Here is a 15,836-nt window from a genome sequence, read left to right on the forward strand (position 1 = left end):
TGGTAATTGCTGTATTAATTTTTGCCAGTTTCAAAATAACTGTTCTAAATAAGAACAAGTTTTCAGCTCCACCGATTTGAGCATCACATTGCTAAATTTATGAGTTTACAAAATGCAGAATGAATCAAGAATATAACATGGCAGCACTAGACTAATTCGCCCCAAGCTGTTTCTGCACCCAATACATATAGGGGGGTAAACTGGTAGAGTGCCAAAGTAAACAGAACAAAGGGACAGAGTATTCCTATAAAAAAAATTTTTTTTTTCTTCTCCTCTTTTTCGCTCTTCCATTTTTTTCTCTCTCTCTTAATGAGAAATATAAAGGATATCAGAGAAGATAAGGGAAGAGAAGAAATGATGAAGGCCTATCCCCTTGGGCAGGGTTCTTGACCCCGGACATGTGTCCTTTGTTGAGACACAGGTACCATTAGGAGGGTTTGTTTCAAACCAACTATCGAGAGAATGGCTCTAACCCTTAAGGTCATCTTGTTGGGTGAGAGGCCATTCTGTATTTTCTGTCTTACAACAAGAATAAAAGAGTATGACTGTAATGTTAATGTAAATGTCAATGTAGTGAAGTGTTTGTGCATGCCGATGGGAGCACCGGGAGATTTCTTTAAAGAACATGGTTAAAATGGTATCCGTAAACACTCAGGGCCTAAATGTACGAGAAGAAAAAAACTCTGGTCTATGATTTTTTCAAGAATCAAAATGTAGAGGTCGGGTTCTTACAAGAGACTCATTGGAGGTTGATAGACAATGTAAAATGGGGAGGGGCTACATTTCCAAATGTATTTCATGCCTCTCTTAATTATAGGAAGAAAAGAGGGGTGGCTATTATTGTGGCAAGTTCAGTGAAATTTGAATTAATTTATCAATTTGCAGATACCGGAGCTAGATTAAATGAAATTAAATATACGTTGGTTAACATATATCTGCCTAACACCCTTCCAGTGATTACGCTTAGAGATATACTAGAACAAGTTGAATCTATAAAAACTGGAGTGTGTATTATAGCAGGAGATTTTAACTGTGTTTTGGATCCAATCTTGGATAAGAAGTTTAGTAATAATTTAAAAGCTAATGGTTCTGTAATAAAAATGGCCAAATCCCTAAACAAGTTACTGAATGAATTTGATTTTTTTTTTTGATCTATGGAGATCTTCCTACCCGGAGAGACACGATTATACTCTTATTTTTTTTTTTTTTTTTCTAGAGTACACTACTCATACTCGCGTATTGATATGGTGTGGGGATAATACCCGGTCGGACCATAGCATTAATATCTGGACTATGAGAGATCAGTGGAATAATACAAACAAAGCTACATGGAGATTAAAAGATTATCTACTCCATAATAAATCAAATCTAGATTCTCTTAGATCCCAGATAGAATGCTATTTTGAAATTAACATGCCCAACGAAACCTCATATCCTAATAACTGGTGTTCTTTTAAAGCTACCATGAGAGGCAACTTAATAAGCTTAGTAGCACACTTAAATAGGAACAAAAGTCTGGACTTATTCCCTCTTTATAATAATCTAGCTGAAAAAGTGAAAAAGAATAAGATGAATCCTTCTAGAGTTAATTCAGAAGCGATTAAGATGATTAAAGACCAAATTAATCAAATCAACATTGTACAAATTCTGGCAAAGCTTAGTTTGAAAGAATACAGTATAGGGAACAGAGCAGACAAACTCCTTACTAAGAAGCTTAGAGATAAAAGGGTCTCACGTAGAATAACAAAAATAAAGATGAATAGCAATATCCATATTTCTCGCACGTCTATGGGGCAATGTTTTAATACATATTCTAGCGACTTATATTCCCTTTCAACAAAAGAAAAAGATATAGACAAATATCTAGAGGCTATTGACCTCCCAACAATATCTCAAAGAACACTTCTTAATGCTCAGATAACGACCCAAGAGGTGGAGGAAGCTATTAAAAAATTGGAGAATACTAAAACTCCGGGTCCTGATGGATTTTCAAATCTATTTTATAAAGCTTTTGGTGATCTTCTCAAAAAACAATTAGCAGACTTATTTAACAATATAGTAGAAACCGGTCAATTCCCCAAAGAAATGCTAAGAGCAAATATAACACCAATACTGAAGCAGAATAAAGACCCAACTCAGGTGGAAAGTTCTAGACCTATTTCTCTCATAAATACTGATGTCAAGATCTTTGCTGCAATAATAGCAAATAGGATGAAAACCATACTAGATGATATAATAGACCCCGATCAAATAGGTTTTGTACCAGGTAGAATCTCCTCTGATAACCCCAGATGTATCATTTACATCATAGACTTGGCTAATAGAACAAAAAAAAACCTTTCTATAGTAACGGTGGACGCTGAGAAAGAGTTTGATAGTGGATTGGGTTTTTATGAGCAAAACCCTGAAAAAATTTGGATTCCAGGGTTGGATCCATCGAGTCATAATGTCTCTATATACCGGTCATTCGGCGAGGACAGTGGGCTCTAACATCTGCGCTGACTGGTTCAATTTGTATAATGGAACAAGACAGGGCTGCCCGCTGTCCCCTATTCTCTACATAATTACTATGGAAATCTTGGCTAATAAAATAAGATCTAACCAACATATAAGAGGGATAACTATTAAACATAGAGAGTTGCAACTGAAACTGTACGCTGACGATCTAATTTTGACCCTTACCGATCCTATTAAATCTATCGAGGCTTTTATGGAGGTTGTAAAGGAATATAGCGACATTTCTAACTATAAATTAAACGAAGATAAAACAACCATATTATATATTCATTTAAATACAGCCACCAGGACCCACCTACAAGATTTCTATAACTTTAAATGGGCTAAAAATAGTATCCCGTATCTAGGGATATTTTTGACAAGTAATCCCTCAGAATTAATGCAGATTAACTTTCTGAGCAACTTTAGGGACATGTCTAAAGCTCTGAACAGATGGAATTTTTTTTTAGAAATTTCTTGGTGGGGTAGAATGAATTTAATAAAGGCATATCTCTTCCGTAAGTGGGCATATCTGTTCCGAATGCTTCCCATAAGAATACCTAGACCATGGCTCGACATGATTCAAAATTCGGTCACTAAGTTTATTTGGAAAAACACGAGACCTAGAATAAATAAAATACTCTTGGCACAGAAAATTTAAAGAAGGAGGCTTGGGTTTTCCGACCATTAACGATATATATCTGGCAAACGAGTTCTTCCATATTTATCAAACCCAGTTGGAAAGTGTTAAGAACGAGGGGTGGTATATCCTAGAAAGGGAGATATGTCAAGTCCAAGACCTAAGTTCTCTACTCTGGTATAGTTCTGCTGATACTAAAGTCCGACTTATAAGAAAATCTAATATATGTATAGATTCAATACTAGACATTTGGCAGATTATAAAAAGGAAGTGCAATATAGAAACCAAAATCCCCTTAACTCTTAAAATTGAATTAATACCATATTACGTAACAGACCTTAACTTAAAGAGTTGGATTTCTAGTGGTATCGTCCAGACTGACCAGTTGTTTGTAAACGATAAAATTAAACCATTCCCACAACGGAAGCAGGAATTCCGGTTACCTACAATTATTACACTTCTTAAACCAAAAGATTGAGCATAATCTTCAAGTCGGGGCTAAGCTGAGATGTTTAAAATTAAATAATAAGACAGTAAAAAGTATCCGCTTCAGCAATTAATGCTATCCTAAAACTGGATGCACCTCCTGTCATTACTTCTTTGCAAAAATGGGAGAATTAAAAATACAAATTAATAAGGAAAATTGGTGTGCAGTTATATCCAGAACAGCTAAAAATATTCATTGTTTGTATTTACTGGAAACATTATACAAAGTAATAAATAGATGGTACCTTGTCCCTACCAGACTAGCCAAAATGTATAGCTCGACTTCACCACTATATTGGAGATGTAAGCAACAGTTGGGCTCTTTCATACACATTTGGTGGGAATGTGAGATTGTCAGAAACTTCTGGCAGGAAAGTTTTGTTACTCTTGATAAATTGATTTCTAAGCCTATTCCTAAATTTCCAGAAAATGCTATTTTACATTTAAATATTGATACCTTCTCTCAAAAGGATTCGACTATTTATATTCATTTTATGATAGCGGTAAAGATAATAGCTAGGAATTGGAACAATGCATTACCCTTTTCTTTAGACAAACTCCTATCTCAGGTTAAGTTTCAATTGGGAATGGAATCCCAACTAGACAAGCTATATGGTAAAGATCTGAAAGCTAAAGACTATAGCACCTTTTGGCTAGAAAAGTTATAAAGTGAATATGGTGATTATGGTTTCCCCGAGTGACAGAATGTCCAGGTCACACCTAAAGACTAAAGGGTGGAAAACTAGTATAAGACTCTAATGTGACCAATCTTTAGATCTCCCCTTGCTCTCCATTTGGCATTAAGTTGATGTATTTGTATTTATAGACTGTACTATTACCTTTTGTATGATTTCGATTGAATTCTGAACATCATGTTTTATGTAAGTAAGATTAATGTCTATTTTGTAGGAAAATAATAAATTTATTTAAAAAAAGCATATAACATGGCAGAGCTGAGTTACCATCTGTATATCGTGGGCCTCCTACTTAATGTGATATCCGCTTTTTTTTTTTTTCATCTACTTTGTGTGTGTGTGTGTGTGTGTGTGTCACATAGGAGAGGATCCTTTTGACCTATACATTTTCTCAACACACAGAAACCCCCCAAACACACCCTGCACCCATTACACATACAGTACACAACCACTACCTGCATCATATTCAGCACCTACTCTACACCCTGTTCCAAATTATTATGCAAATTATATTTTTCTCATTTACCTTGATGTAAATAACAGTCAGCATAATTCTCATGTTATCAACTATTAAGAGTACAATTCAAATTTTATTGAACAAACCTCCTAATGATAACAGTATTTTTTAAAACATAAACTTACAATGCACTGTTCCAAATTATTACGCACATTAGGTTTCAAAACACTTTATAGGTTGTAAAGAACTGAAAATTGTAATTTGTTGTGTTTGCAGCATATTTACTGAAATCAAAAGCTGTTTCAATCAAACTTTTATAACAGCATTTTAACTTTTTAAACATTTTAACAGGTCACGTTACATTTTAACATAGGACCCCTTATTTGATAGCAGCTTCACAAGTCTTGCATCCATTGAACTTGTGAGTTTTTGGACAGTTTTTGCTTGAATTTGTCTGCAAGATGTCAGAATAGCCTCAAAGAGCTGCTGTTTGGATGTAAACTGCCTACCACCCTCATAGATCTTTTGCTTGAGGATGCTCCAAATGTTCAAAATAGGATTGAGGTCAGGGGAGGATGGAGGCCACACCATGTCTTTCTCTCCTTTTATCCCCATAGCAGCCATTGATGCAGAGGTATTCTTTGCAGCATGAGATGGTGCATTGTCATGCATGAAGATCATTTTATTACGGAAAGCATAGTTCTTCCTTCTGTACCAGGGAAGAAAGTGGTCAGTCAGAAACTCCACATACTTAGCAGAGGTCATCTTTACACCTTCAGGGACCCTAAAGGGGCCAACCATCTCTCTCCCTGTGATTCCGGACCAAAACATGACTCCACCACCGCCTTGCTGAAGTCGCAGCCTTGTTGGAACAGGGTGGCCATCCATCTGGACCATCCAGGGTTGCACGGCACTCATCAGTGAACAGGGCTGTTTGAAAATTAGTCTTCATGTATTTTTCTGCCCAATGCAGCCGTTTCTGCTTGTGAGAATTGGTTAGTGATGGCCGAATAGAAGGTTTATGCACAGTTGCAAGACTCTGGAGTTAGAGTCAAACATAAGGCTTGCATTTCATTTTTTTCACATTGAAATTCGCCAGATTGGTTACGTTGCCTTTGAGACTGTACGGTAGCCCAGGAATGAGAATTACCCCTATGATGGCATGCCATTTGCAATAGTAGACAACCCAAGGTATTGCAAATGGGGTATGTCCAGTCTTTTTTAATAGCCACTTAGCCACAAACACTGGCCAAAATTGGTAAGTGTACAGCTTGTATAACACTGTAAAATTGCTGTCCCTTCAAAAAACCCTTAAAGGAACACTATAGTCACCTAAGTTACTTTAGCTAAATAAAGCAGTTTTAGTGTATAGATCATTCCCCTGCATTTCACTGCTCAATTCACTGTCATTTAGGAGTTAAATCACTTTGTTTCTGTTTATGCAGCCGTAGCCACACCTCCCCTGGCTATGATTGACAGAGCCTGCATGAAAAAAAAACTGGTTTCACTTTCAAACAGATGTAATTTACCTTAAATAATTGTATCTCAATCTCTAACTTGAACTTTAATTACATACAGGAGGCTCTTGCATGGTATAGCAAGCTATTGACATAGCAGGGGATAAGAAAATCTCAATTAAACAGAACTTGCAATAAAAGCCTAAATAGGGCTCTCTTTACAGGAAGTGTTTATGGAAGGCTGTGCAAGTCACATGCTGGGAGGTGTGACTAGGGTTCATAAACAAAGGGATTTAACTCCTAAATGGCAGAGGATTGAGCAGTGAGGCTGCAGGGGCATGTTCTATACACCAAAACTGCTTCATTAAGCTAAAGTTGTTCAGGTGACTATAGTGTCCCTTTAACACACAGCCATTAATGTCTAAACCATTGGCAACAAAAGTGAGTGCACCCCTAAGTGAAAATGTCCAAATTGGGCCTGTCGGTGCTCAGACCATACGCCACACACTGCATCAAATTGGTCTGCATAGCTGTCATCTGAGAAAGAAGCCTCTTCTAAAGATGAAGCACAAGAAAGCCCGCAAACAGTTTGCTGAAGACATGCAGACTAAGGACATGGATTACTAGAATGATGTCCTGTGATCTGATGAGACAAAGATAAACTTATTTGGTTCGGATGGTGTCAAGCGTGTGTGGCGGCAACCAGGTGAGGAGTACAAAGACAAGTGTGTCTTGCCTACAGTCAAGCATGGTGGTGGGAGTGTCATTGTCTGGGCCTGCAAGAGTGCTGCCGGCACTGGAGAGTTACAGTTTATTGAGGGAACCATGAATGCCAACATGTACTGTAAAATACTGAAGCCGAGCATGATCCCTGCCTTTCTAAAGAAGCTGAAGGTAAAGGTGATGGACTGGCCAAGCAGACCTAAACCCTACTGAGCACATGTGGGGGAGCGCAAGGTCTCGAACATCCACCGACTCTGTGATGTAGTCATGGAGTGGAAGAGTACTCCAGTGGCAACCTGTGAACGCCATGCCTATGAGGGTTAAGGCAGTGCTGGAAAATAATGGTGTCCACACCAAACATCAGTGTTGTCAGATGAAAATATAATAAAATATTTACAAAAATATGAGGGGTGTACTCACTTTTGTGAGATACTTTGTGTGTATATATTTGTATGTGTGTATATATGTGTATATATATTTCACAATTACATGACATTTCCTAGGAAGGAGGATAGAATTGTTATATTTTTGATAAACTAGCCAGCTTTAGAACTACAGCATTGAATGTATTGATAAATAAGTAGTGCGGTAAAAGAGGTGTGGGAGGGTTTTTTTTTTGTCTTTGATTTTTTTATTTTTCATCTCTGCCTCCCCTTCTTCTTATCCCTCTGCCCACTTCTCTGTCCTGGTCTCCCCTAATAATGTGGTGGTTTGTGACGAGGGAGAAGGGGTGAGACCGTACATGCTCCCCCTACGGGCCAGCCTTTCACTTTTATCTCCTGTCTTTTAATTTTTATATATACCGTAATAATGGATTAGGTAGAATTGGAGCAAGATTAGCTCCCTAGGGCTAGGAGACAGAGGAGTTCTCCAGGAGTTATAGCTTTTGCTATAGATGTATGTATACTTTGGGTGGTATTTTATTGTTGTATATGTGTTTGTATTTGTTATACAAGTTAGCTGCGGATCTGAACAATGGGAACGTGGATGCATGGTTAAGGTGATTTCAATTAATGCTCAGGGCCTAAATACTCCGCACAAATGGGGATTCCTGTAATCAGAAACACCTATCAGGTGAATATGATTAGCCATGCCCATAAATTACAGGTTAGCAATTTTAAGGATCAGGCGTGGTATAGTTGGAAGCAAGTAGAGTAGGCATCGATAACCTGGATTTTATATTGTGGAATGATATAGGAAGGAAGACAAGTGCTAATGATACAAATAATTAATTAATACTCTCACAAATATTCAAAGAATGGCAAGGTATAAAGCAAGATCTAAAAAATATTTATGAAGGTTCTAATATTAGAATATTGGAGACAGTAATGCCTGACATTGATTTAAGAAGTTGGACTAAACAGGAATGTACAATAGGGGAAATATTTGAGAATTATCAAATATTATCTTTTGATAAATTGAAGCAGAAATGTAACCTCTCTCAACAAGATATACCGTATTTAAATACCTTGAAGTTCAAGGGTTTCTTAATGAACATCTATTACAGTAGAATAATGATGTAATCAACCTATTTAAGAAAACATTCAATGGTACAAGTAAGAAAAATTATCTTTCTCTAATGCAAGGGAATTATTAAACATGAATACATTTGATATTGAAATAATCTCCTATGAAACAATGGGGAAAAGATTTAGCGATCTCCACAAATTATAGGGTTTGGGATTGTACACTTTTAAAAATCAAACATACATTGTGTTAACATCTTAGAGACACAAGTAAGTCATGTACAGGTGGTACATGGTGCCAGTAAGGCTTTCTAGTTTGTTGGAGATTTTTACATCAGGAGGGAACCATGTATCATATATGGTGGACTTGCCCTAGAATAGTTCAATTTTGGGACTTGGTATTTAAAACTGTAAAGGATATTATTGGAAGACCGTTGATTTAAAAAAAACGGAAACTGCTCTGTTAAATATAAATCGTACGGTAGGTGTTAAAAAAAAAAAAACATGATATTTTGATCACCCATTGCTTAATGGCAGCAAAAATATTAATTGCTTGACACTGGAAGCAAGTAATTATTCCAACAAAAGCATTATTCATAAAACAATTGTTTTATCAATTGGAGATGGGGAAAAATAATATGCTACTTTACAATTATCACTCGGGATATAGATTTTCATCCATTTATAGAGAACTGATGGAAAAGGTTACCGACCTTTATATTGAGCCCAAAAAAGAGCGTGTTTTTGTCTAATACAGTGGGAGTAATACAAGTTAAAGTAGTAATCGGTCTCGCAGTCGCAGTGTTCGTCTTAGTGATTGTGGGGGACCATGCTCACGACTGTATGTGATTTATGCATACATTGTCATAATGCCACTTTGTATGATATGTTTTGTATTGTGTTGTATTATGTGTTAAAATAATGTATGACATCATAAATAAATGGGGGTGGGGAAGGGAGCGGGGGACTGAAAAAAAATGAAATGCATTGAAAATGCTAAATTTGAGGGAGGGTGGGGTAGGGTATTGAGGTTTCATAATCCCTTTGCTAATTCTATGTGCTGTCATGTTTCAGCATTCTGAGCTGCTTGGATAGTGCTGTTAACACTGATATGAATGTTGGATTTTCCTAATTACCATTGTGACCTGGCACCTGTGTTTGATGTTCTATCCACTATAAAATACTTTATGAGCAGAGTTCACATTTAATTAGTAGCTGGGTAATATCACATTTTAGTGGAAAATAATATTAGATGTTCAAACCTAAATAATATGCCTGTACTGAACATTGATTCTGTATGGTTTAAATGTACACATTGTATATGTTCTAAATGCTCTCCCACTAATTTGCCTCCTTATATTGAAGGTTAATGGTATACTTATGATGTTAATATTGCCTTCTCCTTGTAGAGCTGATTGATGTGACCTGTACACTTCTGTTATTGAATCCAGATGTCACCACCGCATGGAATGTGAGGTATGTAATCCACTCAAGCTGGAAGCTCCAACAAGCATCATACGTAGGGGGTGGTGTGCCCCTGCATTGTCATTCATAGTGAGGCCAAGCAGACCCATGGCCGAGGATGAGGCTCTGCATGTTCCCCTGCCTGCTTTGCCATTGGAGCAACATGTAGTGATTTAGAATGGCAGGTGTGTAAAGTTCAGCCTCAAACCTTACTGTCTTACTGTCTGCTCACTGTATGCAACTAGGAATCTCAAAGGAACGCCAATGATGGACTCGGTAGAGTAACCTTCATAGTCTCATGGTTGCACTCCTGACCTCTACAATATTAAGGGGAATGTTAAGAGTCACGCTAGGGTGCTTAGAAAAAAAACCTAAATATGAATGTGAAGCATGTCCTCTGTAAATTCAACCCCCTTTCCCAGTCAATTTGCGTTGATGCAAATGGTTTATATTTGCTGGCAACTAAATCAAGTATGTTGGGGCTAGAGCTCAGAAATCATAGTATTCAGTGAAATACAAAGATGAAAAAAAACTAAACAAAAATGTTAAGCAAGCAATCAAGATCTGCTTTTATATACATTGTTTAAATAATGGGCCTAGAATATGTGTTCTTTGTGTGCTTAGGAATGGTGAACTCCGAACTAGTGAAAGAAAACATTCTGAATGTAATGCTAAATCTTACGATACAGAGTAGATTGCATTGATTATTTGAAGACTTGGCTATGCATCTAAATCCTTTCTACTACATTCTGCATTCACTTTATTCTTGTGACATCTCTTCTGACAGGAAGGAGTTAATACAATCTGGTATTTTGAATCCAGTTAAAGATTTACATCTTGGAAAATTGGCATTGACAAAGTTCCCAAAAAGCCCTGAGACATGGATTCACAGGTATGAATGTATGCAGTTTTGATTTGTTTTCATTATATCATATGAAAAAAAAATAGAATTTTGTAGGTTACAGTGACCTCATATAGAAGAAATTTATCACTTGGGATTCATCAGCTATGGAATTAAGGAAGTGGTTTGAAGGGACACTATAGGCACCCAATATACAGATTAAGGAACAGCGTGCATAAAAATACTGTTTTTGTGGTTGTTGTTTTTTGTTTTTTTTACTTTTACAAGGCCACTTAAAATCTCATATATCTGCAAATAAATATGGGGATTCAGTTCCACCATATGGCCGTATTGTGTTAAGCTCACCACTACCACCACACAGTATCCCAATATGGTTGGGTCCTACACTAATTCCAATGTAGGAGGCAAAGTAATTGGTGCTATCGCTAGATAAGCTAAAGTGTATTTAAATAATCCGTTGTAAGAGCATTGTGAATATATATATATATATATATATATAATTCAAAATTAATGTGTTAAGAAGCACAATACACCTCCGATATGGCTACCTTCAACGACATTCTCATGCCTACCACAGTGAGCTTGCTACGTCAGGGAATTGGCTAAACTTTACTTGTCCCAGCTACGTACCTAGCTTTTATTTTTATTTTTTTATTTTATATAAAATGGACACATTCATTTAGCTTCAGTTCTAATATTATACCATATTTAAAAATGTGCAGCTTCACCAAATGCCATGCTAATACTCTTGTTGATATGTGTATACATGCTGTTGTGGCATTATGATTGTCAATCCTTTGCACAACAAAAATAAAGAATTATAAACAAAAAAGCACAATACAAAAAAATGCTGTATTAAAACTAGACAAAGTAATGGTGCTCTGATGTATACACCAACAATGCATATCACATATGTGCTCTATACCAAATAAATTATAATTAAAGTGACATTCCTATCCAAAACTTCCTCAAATGTATACTTTCTCGTGGTCACCTCCATAGTTACATAGTTACATAGCTGAAAAGAGACTTGCGTCCATCAAGTTCAGCCTTCCTCACATATGTTTTTTGCTGTTGATCCAAAAGAAGGCAAAAAAACCCAGTTTGAAGCACTTCCAATTTTGCAACAAGCTAGGAAAAAAATTCCTTCTTGACCCCAGAATGGCAGTCAGATTTATCCTTGGATCAAGCAGTTATTACCCTACATTGAAAGATTATATCTTTGAATATTCTGTTTTTGCAAGTATGCATCTAGTAGCTGTTTGAACATCTGTATGGACTCTGATAAAACCACTTCTTCAGGCAGAGAACTCCACATCCTGATTATTCTTACAGTAAAAAAAACTTTCCTTTGCCTTAGACGAAATCTTCTTTCTTCTAGTCTAAACGCATGACCTCGTGTCCTATGTAAAGTCTGGTTTGTAAATAGATTTCCACACAATGGTTTGTATTGGCCTCGAATATATTTGTATAATGTTATCATATCCCCTCTCAGGCGACTTTTTTCTAAACTAAATAGGTTTAAATTTGTTAACCTCCGAAGGGGCATCTGAAGCTGGGGGGCAGGGACTACTTTATCTTATGTATTTTTCCTACATTTGACATGGGGTGGAGCTTAAGAGCTACACTATCTTGGCAAAGGAAGTGAAACTTGTCTTAAGCTCCACTTTTTCTCAAGTTTGTAAGAGGACGAAAAGAGGAAACAGAAGAAATGGTGAGGTGACAGAGCCATTTAAAAAAACATCACATACAATTTTAACTTTTGAAATGTTGCAAAAACCTTTGAAAGGAAACAATGGGGTTTAAATTCTGCTCTTTAATGAGTTTAAATCCATTTTAATTGGTATGCTTTCCAAGATCCAGAAACTGCATATCGAAGGTTAGTCAGCTGCTGTTTATCCCAGAGCAGAAGTTCCACTCATCATATAGGAAAAGTGCAACTGTTCTATAAGCTGATGACATGCCTACTGCATTAATTAAACGTTTTATAGATGGTCCAGTACAGGTTTGAGAACTGTCTCATGTGACACGTATAACAGGGACACTAAACACATGTGCACAGGGAGGGAGACTAGTCCAAGTCACAGCTCATGCGCAACTTAAGCAAAACTGACACAAGCAACCTGAAAGGTCCATCTAGACTTAGTGTTCCTTCAAAATAAACATTTTAATCACATGATTTTATTTGCATGAATATTCCCAAAAATATAGCTCAGACAATGATGGTATACTGCCACGTTTTGCTCCATGTGAGGACTACACAAATGCTGTATTTTAGTGTGGCATTCATCCATATGTGAGAAAGTGTCTTTATTACTGGCATTTATAAAGCATCAACATATACTCTATAAATCATTATTGTGGTCTGGTTTCTCTATTCCATGAATTATTTTGAAACAGGCGTTGGGTGTTACAGCACCTGCAGCAGGGTTATACTACAGCTACTGTGCAAAGTAAGGATGGAATTTTTCAAGCACCAATGGACTGTATCCATGAAATTGTGCAAGAGGAAATGCATGTATGCTGTGAAGCTGCAGGCCGGTACCCCAGCAATTACAATTCTTGGTCCCATCGTATCTGGGTTATTCAACACCTTGGAAAGCTGACTGTGAAAGTATGTTTAAAGTCCTAGTATTGATCTACATTTTTAAGTATGTGACACTTGAATAAGGGCACCTTGTAAAACGTTAAAAGTCTACAACTGTCATTACTGAGCTTTTTGCACAACCTAATAGCTAAAATTTATGTGATGCCTTCATCTTTCTAAAAGGCCTAGTTTTTATTGTTTAATTTCTGGCACAACAAGGGCATTCCAGGTAATTAAAATAAATCCCCAAAAAAATGCTATTGGCGTGTATGCCCCTTTTAAAAGAATGGAAGTGTAGAACGTGCTTTCTGTGCAGATGTTGACTGTAAGGTGTACTAAACTGTGTGTATAAACATTTATTTATTTAGCAACATGTCTGCATTATTGATTTTGATATGAATACAACTGTTCTTCTTATACTTACTCCCACACTCCAGTGAATATCAATCTATCTAAATGGATCAGTAATATAATAGCTAATGTACTTTGCTGTTATCATTATCTTTCATCATATAAACATGTCATATATATTATTATTTTTTATTTTTTTTTAAACAGATCTATATGTATTAAAACCGAAAGAAGCATGCAATTATATTGTACTCATTGCTTTTGCTGGCTGGGTTCAGGATTGAACCAGTCTGGCACTTAAACCCACTGCATAATCTCTTGTATCATAAAATTGTTAAATAAAAATGTTTAAAAAAAAAAAAATGCAGAGAAACCACTTACTGCTTGGCTGTTATCTCAATAAGTAGTAAGGTAGGGGGTAGCTATATAATGTACACAAATGATATAGAATGTCCCTAAATCACACAATTTTTTTTAAAGGTGTGTATTTGTTTTTTCTTTACCATAGCTTCTAGTTGATGAGCTATCTTCTACAAAACATTGGGTGTCAATGCACGTATCTGATCACAGTGGATTCCATTATCGCCAGTTCTTGCTGAGATCTTTGCAGAGTAAAACACTATTAGACTGTGAGCATTCTACCGCAGCTGCAAACCATTTTGAAAAGGAACAAAATCCATGTCTTCCAAAAGAAGAAGTTGGCAAGTGGGAGCCTCTGAGATTTGATCTTCCCTCTCTGATTGAAGAAGAATTGGAGCTTAATAAAGATTTAATGGAGTCCTACCCTGGACATGAAACACTTTGGTGTCACAGGTATAGTGAACATTGTAGATTTTTTTTTTTTTTTTGCTTGCAGATAACAAGGAAAAACACTTGGTACGGAAAAGGAGCATTGGGAATCATTTCACAAATCCATAGCATGTGCAGATCACTGTTCACCATGTAGACATTCTAGACATCATGTGGTCTTCATTGGATCAGTGGTGGTTTTCTGCATAAATAAATAAATCAAAGCTGGAAAATAATAGTAACGGTATAAATGTAATTACTGCAAAAGGGCTATCTCCGCCAAATCCCCAATCACACCAACACCATTCTGAACAGTGTACTAATACAGCATTATAAAATACCTTGTGGGGAGAGGTATTAGTACACTGTTCAATAAGGACACAGACAAAGCTCTATGGGATCAATTTGTATCTTTCCATGGATGCTATATATCCTCAGCTCTATGGAGCTTTCTTGTTTAACCCCTTAAGGACGCGGGACGGTTCAGGACCGTCATCGGCATTTTCCCATTGCCGACCGACGACGGTCCTGAACCGTCCTTAATTTAAAATGTACTTACCCGATCGCCGTCGTTCCCCCGGCGGCGATCGGCGGTGCTCCCGTTGTGGGGAGACTGCCTGCAGCCCAGACAGTCTCCCCATGGCGAATTAGGACCCCTGTGGCCATGTGATCGCCCAACAGGGCGACCACATGGTCACAATAGGTGTCCATGTGTCTGCCTGCAGGGGGACTGTCTGTGCTGACAGGCAGTCTCCCTGCTGCTGTAAAATCATTAAAAAAAATTAAAGTTAAAGTTAATAAAAAAAATATTATTATATATGTGTATATATATGATATATAGACATATATTATACCTATATAATATGTCTATATATCATATATATAATGTCATGCTAAGTGTATTTTTATATTAATATGTACATATATTAATATAAAAATACACTTATAATTAAATTACACACGTGTGTGTATATATATATATATATATATAACTGTATATATTGTATATATATTATTATAAAATACAAATAATAAGTAAATTAAATTAAATTAATTAAAGAAAATTTTAAAAAATTATATCTATACGAAATTTTATTCTAACTGTATTTTGATATTAATATATATATATTTATATCAAAATACACTTAGAATGAAATTGTATATATATCTATGTATATATAAATAAATAAAAAGAATACGAACTATTCATATGTCCATATACAAAATTACATAAATAATTATATAAATATACACGTAGACTTCAAATATATAAATATGCATATATATTTAAATTCTACGTGCGTATTTATGTAATATTTTTGCATAATGAAGTTATTTTATTGATTGCAATTTAAGGGACCTG

The 15,836-nt window shown here is 36.2% G+C and overlaps 1 protein-coding gene across 1 annotated transcript in view; it reads left to right on the top strand.

The window, feature by feature from the left end:
* The window catches only part of PTAR1 (protein prenyltransferase alpha subunit repeat containing 1), a 44,888-nt gene that overhangs the window by 19,925 nt on the left and 9,127 nt on the right, over nt 1–15,836 (top strand). Inside the window, exons 3-6 of the mRNA XM_063455054.1 lie at nt 9,830–9,896; nt 10,672–10,776; nt 13,147–13,360; nt 14,193–14,497. Coding sequence (XP_063311124.1) covers nt 9,830–9,896; nt 10,672–10,776; nt 13,147–13,360; nt 14,193–14,497 — 691 coding nt within the window. The remainder of the gene's footprint in view (nt 1–9,829; nt 9,897–10,671; nt 10,777–13,146; nt 13,361–14,192; nt 14,498–15,836) is intronic.

Source organism: Pelobates fuscus, chromosome 5, assembly GCF_036172605.1.
Source record: "Pelobates fuscus isolate aPelFus1 chromosome 5, aPelFus1.pri, whole genome shotgun sequence".
Classification (NCBI taxonomy): domain Eukaryota; kingdom Metazoa; phylum Chordata; class Amphibia; order Anura; family Pelobatidae; genus Pelobates; species Pelobates fuscus.